General features: G+C 48.4%; 1 protein-coding gene across 1 annotated transcript in view; it reads left to right on the forward strand.

Moving 5' to 3' along the window:
* The window catches only part of PBRM1 (polybromo 1), a 241,718-nt gene that overhangs the window by 170,266 nt on the left and 61,032 nt on the right, over positions 1 to 10,420 (forward strand). Inside the window, 3 exon segments of the mRNA XM_075321737.1 lie at positions 533 to 638; positions 4,579 to 5,221; positions 6,400 to 6,611. Of these exon segments, the coding sequence (XP_075177852.1) occupies positions 533 to 638; positions 4,579 to 5,221; positions 6,400 to 6,611 (961 nt within the window).

Raw genomic sequence — 10,420 nt, forward strand, 5'->3', positions numbered from 1 at the left:
GTTTTCTCTACTGCAGATCTTGCAGTGCTCAGAATGTTGAGCTGTGTATAACCCCGCCCACACCACTGATTGACACAAAGCTGCTAATCAGTGCTGGGGGCAGGGCTGGACCAGTAAGCATGAGACACCTAGTCCTGTAATGATGATCTCCAGATGATAAAATACTGATTGTATTGAAACAACAAAACACAGCCCAATCAATGTCTGCTCTCAGATTACATAGCAAAAACCTGCGGATAGAATCTGTTTAATTGTAGAATAGCCAAACCGGGGAACTTTGTCATACAAAAAAGGTAAAAAGGTGGTGCTGGAGAAGGACTTCGCTAATGATACCTCAAGTGCATTGTTCTGGGGGCGTCCTATATATTGAGCGGATCGTGACGGCGGTGCGACTGCAGCCTCATCACATGACCCATGTGTAATGTAAATGTATCTGCTTCTGTGCTATGGTCAAGCCGTTTTCCATTTCTGTGCTGTGTTTTATTATGAGACTTTCGCTCTGAAGCACTAAATGCTCCCAATCCAACGTCAGGTCTACAATGATGCCCACGTCTTGGAGAAGATCCTCAAGGAGAAAAGGAAGGAACTTGGTAATTTAGCAGATGATGAAGATATGGCATCTCCAAAGCTCAAGCTATGTAAGTGATTGGTGCTCTCGTGCTTGCTTTAGAGTATGGTCTCTGTCTGTTGACGGACAGCGTGTGAAACCCTCTAGTGGGGAAGCAAAGGTGCTATGTAGGTAAAAGTGTATCCCCAAATAAAATGCACTTAAGGGGAACCTGTCACCGCTATTTACCTACACATATAGAATAATTGGCGTTACAATACTGCCCAGACGCCTTACTGAAAGTGCAGCTACTAGGAGAAAATGAGCTTATTTTCTCCCAGGAGCCGCCGGCTTTCAGTCATAGAGTTGTGCATGGAGCGGCAGCTCTCGCCGCTCACAAGAAGGTGTCGCCTGGTAGCACGCCCTGACACTTTGAGTGACTGTTTGCTTGGCACAGATGTGCTGCAGATCCGGTTGTCAATCAAAGCGCTGCGGTGTGCTTACAGCTGACACCTTAGATTGAGCGGGTCTGTGAGTGGCACTCCATTCACGCCTCTATGACTGAAAGCCGGCGGCTGCAGGGAGGAAATAAGTTCATTTTCTCCTGGTAGCTGCTCTTCCAGTATGGTAGCCGGGCAGCATTGTACCACCATTTACCCACAGATTAACCCTATATATGCAGGTAAAGTTTGTTTTCCCAGGTGAATGGCTCCCTTGGTGCTTCTGGCAGATTGGATCATGATTTAGGCTGTGTAGGAGCCTCAGGGATAAGATCTGGAATACAAACTGTTAAATATGGCTTCAATATGCCCTTCTGAATGATGTGTTAATAGGGTCATTCCACATCAAGTGGACCAGTTTTAAAAATCGTCCCCACTCGACGTTCTCCGATTTTGCTGAAAATTTATAAGGATGTACATGTATGTTTGAGAAGAGGTTCTGTAAATTTTTAGGGCCAGATCTCAAATATATTGGGCACTGTTGACCTTTCACTGGAGGCCCCCCCAAGCCTGCGGCTTCAGCTAAGAGGATTTTGCAAACTTTGGCACATAGCCATTAGAGTTCTATACTGGCTATGATGCTGAAATTTGGCATACTAGCTCAACTTTTGCTGCTAAACACGATAAAATTATTACCGGCTATGACAAAACAATATTTCGGCCGCAATTTTGTGTCAAAGTAGCTTGTAAAACGCCTCGCATAAAATTTATGCCAAACTTTGCCCATATATAACTCAAGACCAAAAACCAATAGGAACTGGTGCTTTACCCTGTACACCAAACATCTTCATGACTTTGCATTGCTGCAATATCACGGTCAAAGCATATGTATTTGTGGAAATATTCACACCCACATATGATGACAAACTTTAAAAATCCAAATTTTACCTATTTTTAAGTCAAATTTCTCAAAAAGGGTACCCCTAAAATATATTCATTCTGATATCATTAGAAAGAGCACATTTTTCTCTACAAGGATCATTGGTTTTTTTTTTTGGAGTCTCTCCATTTAAGAAAAGAAAAATGCCACTGAACATGGTGTTATTTATTAATACGCAATGAATGCTAACTGCACTATTCAAACCCTTGCGTTGGTCCATGGTGGTTATACCACAACCAATTCACTAAGAATTGGTATTATAATCCTATTAAGAATTGTAATAATGCTGTCTTTCGAGAATTGGCAGCCCCATCGCCTAGGAGCCATGGCCGATAGCCGTGCAAGGCCAGCCGCGGGTGGTCTCTTTATCGCAGGTTCTGAGGGTGGGTGTCTTTGCCTAGGATCCCAAGCCTAATATTGGGGATCTTTTGTTGGTTCCCAAGCCATAATGTTCAGTCTAAGTAAGTGGTCTGGAATTGTTGCTGAATTTGCAACATAATGGGTTCAGAGAAGCTGTATTGTCGGCCCATTGCTGTTGCAGCTGGTGCTGGAATTATTGCAATGATTCACTGCTCGGGAATCCAGCATGTATCATTTCTCACAGGCCAGTGAAAGAAGCTGGTCCATGAGGATGCATAAAATGTATTAATGCATCATGGTCATCGACTGAAATTTCAGAAATATTTCCAATCCACCAGTTCCTATCGTAAATGCAGGCAATGTATTGCCCTGGCTGGAGGTTTGCAATTGGCACAAAAGGCATTTCTGATCTGACAGATCCATCTACATGGGCAATGAAAGATGAAGGGTCATTTCACACCCTTGAAATGCCAATCTTTTTGTCATCAATTGGCACAAACTGGTGATTTTCTCTTGTTCCAGCAATTGTATGTCCATCTTTGAACCTTTCCTCTTGAACTACCCCTATTTCGTCAATTTTTTCTTTTGGAACAAAAAAAAAAACTTGATTCCATGCAGTTGCTCGTTGCAAAAGTTGAATAAATCCACCGGGGTCAGTATTTGGTTTTCAGTTGGGCGTTGAAGACTGGCACGAGCTGCCAACCTCTTTGCTGTCCCTCCAATCCCATCACAGGGAGACTTTCCATGACTGGTACCAAAAAAATTCCATTCAGCGCTGATATTGAAATCAGCATTGTGGTGGCACAAGTTGAGAAAATTTTTGAAATTTTTGTACTGGGCTGCAGATCCATCGCTGAAGTAGTGGATATGATGAATCCCAGAGAGGAGAGTCTTGAGATACTCCACAATCACTGTTAGGAAAGTGTGGACTGCAACTGTGTCATGTCGTGAGCAATCACTGATTAGTTATTATTAGTTATTCTTATTAGTCAATAACTTTTCATAAATAAAAAGGTTTATAGGTTTTTGATTATAATAGACATTGCTAGCAACAATACAACTCTGTAACATGTGATAAGAATCTGAAAATCAAACACAAAATCAATGCATTACGTGCATACATAACACCATGTTCAGTGGCATTTTTCTTTTCTTAAATGGAGAGACTCCAAAAAAAAAACAATGATCCTTGTAGAGAAAAATGTGCTCTTTCTAATGATATTAGAATGAATATATTTTAGGGGTACCCTTTTTGAGAAATTTGACTTAAAAATAGGTAAAATTTGTTTTTTTAAGTTTTTCATCATATGTGGGTGTGAATATTTCCACAAATACATATGCTTTGACCGTGATATTGCAGCAATGCAAAGTCATGAAGATGTTTGGTGTACAGGGCAAAGCACCAGTTCCTATTGGTTTTTGGTCTTGAGTTATATATGGGCAAAATTAGGCATTCATTTTATGCGAGGCGTTTTACAAGCTACTTTGACACAAAATTGCAGCCGAAATATTGTTTTGTCATAGCCGGTAATAATTTTATCGTGTTTAGCAGCAAAAGTTGAGCTAGTATGCCAAATTTCAGCATCATAGCCAGTATAGAACTCTAATGGCTATGTGCCAAAGTTTGCAAAATCCTCTTAGCTGAAGCCGCAGGCTTGGGGGGGGGGGCCTCCAGTGAAAGGTCAACAGTGCCCAATGTATTTGAGATCTGGCCCTAAAATTTTACAGAACCTCTTTTCAAACATGCATGTACATCCTTATAAATTTTCAGCAAAATCGGAGACGGTCGAGTGGGGACCACTGATTCACTTAACATGGAATGACCCAATAGCTCCCACTTACCAAAAGCGTCCGAGTGAGCATGGTAGTGCTCGCTCATTACGGCTTCTCAGTTCTCCCAGGCTCCCGCTTCTGGGGGGGGGGTATACGCTCCTAATTGATTTGACAGTTTGGGCCAGCGGCATGGTAGCACCTATAATGCTGCGGTATGAGGCAATGGAGCTGGCCACCTCCAGGGATCCGATCAGCAACGCTTACAAACTCTACAACAAAGAGCTTGTAAGCACAGCACTCCTTGCTCCATCATTTATGTGACCGCTGCAGGCAGTCATGTGTGTTACATGAAGGTGAGGCCACTGGGGGCAGTGATGGGCTGCAGCGCTACATATGGGCGTGATGTTATTGCTGCAGGACTAGTGAGGGCCCCAAGGTGGAAGCTTTCACTCCCAACTTGCCCTACACGTACACTATGAGCCATGTTGACCATTATCCCAAATTTTTCTTTTATTTAGGTAGAAAAAGTGGAATCTCTCCGAAGAAAACCAAATATCTGAGCCCCATGCAGCAGAAACTGAACGAAGTCTACGAAGCCGTGAAGAATTACACAGACAAACGCGGCCGGCGTCTCAGCGCCATCTTTCTGCGTCTTCCCTCCCGCTCGGAGCTCCCGGACTACTACGTGACCATCAAGAAGCCCATTGACATGGAGAAGATCAGGAGCCACATAATGGCCAACAAGTACCAGGACATCGACGCCATGTGCGAGGACTTTGTGGTCATGTTCAATAACGCCTGCACGTACAACGAGCCCGAGTCCCTGATTTACAAGGACGCCTTAGTCCTGCACAAGGTCCTGCTAGAGACCCGCAGGGACATCGAAGGAGACGAGGACTCCCACGTCCCCAATGTCACGCTGCTCATCCAGGAGCTCATACACAACCTGTTTGTGTCCATGATGAGCCACCAAGACGACGAAGGACGATGTTACAGCGATTCTCTGGCCGAAATTCCCGCCGTCGATCCCAAATTTCCAAAGAGGCCTCCTCTGACTTTTGAGATTATCCGAAAAAATGTGGAAAATAATCGATACCGAAGGCTTGATCTCTTCCAGGAGCAAATGTTTGAGGTTCTGGAAAGAGCTCGGCGAATGAATCGGTAAATGTGCCGCCATTTTTACTTACAAGCACATTTTATCCCTTGGTGGTAGCTTTTATTTAATAACAGCAGCCATAAAATGTGTTCCATTACATATATTACACACCATAACGAGGTATGGTTTTGGCATAAAGCTCCCATTTCCGGTCACAAAGATGTTCTGCAGCAGGCAAGGCTTTACGATGTACCCTATACAGCGGGTTTGTGAGTGGCGACTTCTACCGCTCCATGCACACCTCTAAGACTGATAGCCGGTGGCTGCAGGGAGGAAATCAGTTCATTTTCTCCTAGTAGCTGCTCTTCAGTACGGTAGCCAGGCAGCATTGTAACGACATTCACCTGTAGATAAACCCTATATATACAAGTAAAGTGGTGGCTGATGACCCTGTAGAACACGAAAGACCTTGTAACTGCTGTAAGACCAAATACCAAATTTTATAAAACACACTCCAGCTGATGCAGAACCTCTTTCTTAAAGTGAAGGGGGAGATTTGTTTCTGCAGCAGCTGGCTTCTTGGCTCAGTCTGTTCCCGGAGGTGTCCATTACCGATGTATTTATTTATTTAGGTCCGACACCCTGCACCCCTGCCGATCAGCTGTTCTTGGTCCCGGCGGCAGCAGCACGCAACCGGAAATGCAATGCTCAGTTTCGGAGCTGTTCCATCTTCAGATAGCGGCCGGGTACTGCACATCCATCTCCCATTCTAAGCCTTGGCCGCTATCCGAAGACGGAGCAGCTCCGGAACTGAGCATTTCTGACTGCCACCGCCGGGACCGAGAACAGCTGATCAGCGGGGGTGCAGGGTGTCGGACCCCGGCCGATCAGACATTGATGACCTATCTTGGGATAGGCCATTAATATCAAAGTAGTGGACAACCCCTTTAAATCAGGCAACTAGAGAGGAGCGCTTCTTATTGACAGAACCCCGGTGAAGCGGCCATATCAATACTTCGCGCCCGCTAGTGTGGGCTGTCGGACCCCAGCCGATCAGACATTGATGATCTATCCTAAGGATAGGCCATCAGTGTCAAAGTAGTGGACCCCCTTTAACGCGAAGACTGGGATAAGTCAGGGGTGGGCACGCAGCCTTGTTGCTGGATCACCCCCCCCCCTCCGTTGTCCGGTATATTCATAGCGCAGCCTCACTGTGATCATTACCTCCTGTGTTTCTACATAGGACGGACTCTGAAATCTACGAGGACTCGGTGGAGCTTCAGCAGTTCTTCATTAAAATAAGAGACGAGCTTTGCAAGAACGGCGAGATCCTTCTGTCTCCGGCCTTGAGCTACACGACCAAACACCTCCACAACGACGTAGAAAAGGAGAAGAAAGAAAAGCTGCCCAAAGAGTTTGAAGAAGACAAGGTCAAAAGGGAGGAGGAGAAAAAAGGTAGAGACATCCGTTTATTGCCCATCTTGTCATTCCTAGGTCTGTGCCTGTTCCTCCTCCCTGGACACTCAGGAAAAAATACATATCCTGGCTATACAACATCTCCACTAGAGGGCGCTTACTGCAGCATGTTTTAGCATTAAAGTAAACCAGATTGTGCTTTAGTCACCCTCCCTTGGTCCAGCTCTCAGTCTCCACTGCTGCTCCCTGTGTAAAAGTTCTCACGACGACTACCAATCCGTGAGCTCAGCGGCTACTCTGACTAATCCGCTGATCCGACAGACATCAGGAGCAGCAGAGACTGTCACTGGACCTGGGGAAGGTGAGTAAAGCACAACTTGTTTGTTTTCTTTATCGTTCCTTTGGGAGACCCATACCATGGGTGTTTAGCTTCTGCCTCCGGAGGACACACAAAGTACTACACTTAAAAGTGTAGCTCCTCCCTCTGAGCTTATACACCCCCTGGTAGCCAGTCCTAGCCAGCTTATCGCTTTGTGTCAGGAGGCATACATCCACACATGCATTCTCATCTGATTTGTTTGACTTTTGGAAAGAGTTTGAAGAAAAGCGGGTCCATGTCTGGACTCCCGGCATGTCCCTTCTCACCCCACTGTGTCGGCGGTGTTGTTAAGGTTGATTTACAAGGTTGAAGCCTTACATGCGGCGCTCCTTCACCATCCCTTCTGGGCTCTGGCTTGAAGTGGGAGCCAGCACGGTCTCCATGCCTGGCAGGAGTCAGGTCTCCATCCACAGCCCCTTGAGGATTCTGTTGGACCGGAGCACTCATCCCCAGGGACATGGCCCTGCGTCTCAGCAGCTAAGTACCTGAGACGTTTATGTTGGGGGTCCCGGTTCTTTATTGTAAAGGGAGAGTATGCTGTATGTGATTGTTTTAACTTTTCCGGCGGATTCTCTAGCTTTTGCCTGAGAACCGCGCCGATGGTGCCTGCTTGTTGGCCTCGCCGCTTAAATTTAGGCCCCGGCTTCGCCAGAGGCCTAGTTTCATTTTCCTGCCCTCACATGTCACTCATGCAGAGGGACAGGTTCGGCTCCTCCCGGCGGCCGTTCTACACAGGGGAGGGACACTCCCCACTGCTGGGGCGTCCCTCCTTCCCTGCAGGTCTCTATAGCCCTCCAGTTACCGCTCTTTTATAGGAACGCCCTCTTCTCAGGCAGAGTTCACTCTGCTCTGGGACATCCTGCATTTTGCATCTCTGCTGAGGTGCTGCGACTGGGGGACCGGGCTTCGGGATCTGGAGGGCACACAACACCGCGCTCAGCGGTCTGGTAAGCCACAGCCGGTCTCCGGTTGTGGACCTCTGTATACCAGCAGCATGTCTCACACAAGGAGCAAGGCCCAGTGGTCTCTCAGGCTGCTGCTGCACCTGTGATTGAACCCCCGGCCTGGGTAGAGTCCTTTTCTAGGTCCATATCCCAGTCATTTGCTGAGTCCATGGGACTTTTGTCCAGGACTTTGATGAATATGCATCAGCCCCCCTCACCACTGACCGTCAGATTGACCTTCTGGCCAAATCTGTGTATGAAGCTGCGGGGGGCGCGTTTCCCCGTCTTTTGCAGCAGTGTGGGCTCTTAAAGCCATCTCTGCTTCTCTAAAGGAGATGCATTCCCTCACCAAGGAATCTATGCCTGAGATGGTTACCTTAACTGCTCAGGCTTCAGCTTTTTCATCCTATGCCATGTCTGCCATGCTAGAGGCTGCTCATCGCACTGCAGTGGCTTCAGCTAATTCTCTTGTTATCCGCAGGATTTTGTGGCTTCGAGAGTGGAAGGCAGATGCTTCTTCCAAGAAGTTTCTTGCTGGGCTCCCTTTTGCTGGTTCACGGCTGTTTGGTGAACAGCTGGATGAATTCATTAAAGAAGCTACTGGCGGGAAGAATACTTCCATGCCACAAACCAAGACCAGGAAACCCACCCAGGGTAGGAATCAATTGAGCTTTCGTTCCTCCAACTGGTCATCCTCTAAGCCTTCCGCCTCGTCCGCTAACTCAGCCAAGGATCAGAAATCCAACTGGCGCCCAAAAGCGCGTCCGCAGAAGACCGCAGGAGGTTCTGCCACTAAGGCAGCTTCCTCATGACTCTCGGCCCGCTCCAGCCACGTCCTTAGTCGGTGGCAGGCTCTCCCACTTTGGCGACGCTTGGTTAAAGCAAGTCTCCGATCAGTGGGTGAGAGACATCATATCTCACGGCTACAGGATAGAATTCTCTTCCAGCCCTCCAAACAGATTTTTTCTCTCAACTCCCCCCCTGCTCCAAGGCCGCCGCCTTCTCGCAGGCCGTGGCGTCCTTGCAGGCAAACGGAGTGATTGTCCCAGTTCCCGCTCAGGAACGGTTCAGAGGTTTTTACTCAAATCTCTTCCTAGTTCCAAAAAAGGATGGTACCTTCCCGCCCATCCTGGATCTAAAGCTTCTCAACAAGCATGTCCGGGTGCGGCATTTTCGCATGGACTCTCTGCGATCAGTCATTGCCTCTATGACCCAAGGGGAGTTCCTGGCGTCCATCGACATCAGAGATGCCTATCTACATGTGCCAATCGCAGTGTCACATCAGCGTTGGTTACGTTTTGCGATAGGAGAGGATCATTTCCAATTCGTGGCTCTCCCCTTCGGGTTAGCCACGGACCCTCGGGTATTCACCAAGGTCATGGCGGCAGTGATTGCGGTCCTGCACCTCCAGGACGACCTTCTGGTCAAGGGTACATCCACGCAGACTGTCAGCGGAGTGTTTCGCTCACTCTCGCCACCCTAGCCCAATTCGGGTGGATTGTCAATCTTCCCAAATCCACTCTGACTCTGACCCAGAGTCTCACGTACCTAGGGATGCAGTTCAAGACTTTGCCGGCACTTGTGAAGTTGCCCTTAATCAAACAGCAGTCTCTCCGGCTAGCGGTGCGCTCTCTCCTGAGGCCCCGCCGTTATTCCCTCAGGTGCCTGATGCAGGTGCTGGGTCAAATGGTGGCCTCCATGGAGGCGGTTCCCTTTGCCCAGTTCCATCTGCGTCCTCTGCAGCTGGACATTCTCCGCTGTTGGGACAAGCGGCCTTCCTCCTTACAGAGGTTAGTGGCTCTGTCGCCACGGACCAGGAGCTCTCTTCAGTGGTGGCTTCGACCCCTCTCCCTGTCCCAAGGGCGCTCCTTCCTGACTCCGTCCTGGGTGATTCTCACCACGAATGCCAGCCTTTCCGGCTGGGGAGCGGTACATCTCCACCACAGAGCTCAGGGCACTTGGACTCCGTCCGAGTCAGCCCTTTCAATCAATGTGCTGGAAACCAGAGCTGTGCTTCTAGCTCTCCTAGCCTTTCACCACCTGTTGGCGGGCAGGCACATTCGAGTCCAGTCAGACAACGCGACAGCGGTTGCCTACATCAATCACCAAGGTGGGACACGCAGCCGCCTGGCAATGTTGGAGGTCCAACGCATTCTTCAATGGGCTGAGAACTCCAAGTCCACCATATCCGCAGTCCACATCCCTAGCGTAGAAAACTGGGAGGCAGATTATCTCAGCCGTCAATCCGTGGACGGTGGCGAGTGGTCCCTGCACCCGGCAGTGTTTCAGTCAATCTGCCGCAAGTGGAGCACTCCGGACGTGGACCTAATGGCATCCCGTCACAACAACAAGGTTCCGGTTTACGTGGCTCGCTCCCACGATCCTCAGGCCTTCGCCGCGGACGCTCTGGTTCAAGACTGGTCCCAGTTTCGTCTGTCCTACGTGTTTCCCCCTCTAGCTCTCTTGCCCAGAGTCCTGCGCAAGATCAGAATGGAGGGCCGTCGAGTCATCCTCATTGCACCGGA

This window comes from Anomaloglossus baeobatrachus, chromosome 8 (assembly GCF_048569485.1).
Source record: "Anomaloglossus baeobatrachus isolate aAnoBae1 chromosome 8, aAnoBae1.hap1, whole genome shotgun sequence".
Lineage (NCBI taxonomy): Eukaryota > Metazoa > Chordata > Amphibia > Anura > Aromobatidae > Anomaloglossus > Anomaloglossus baeobatrachus.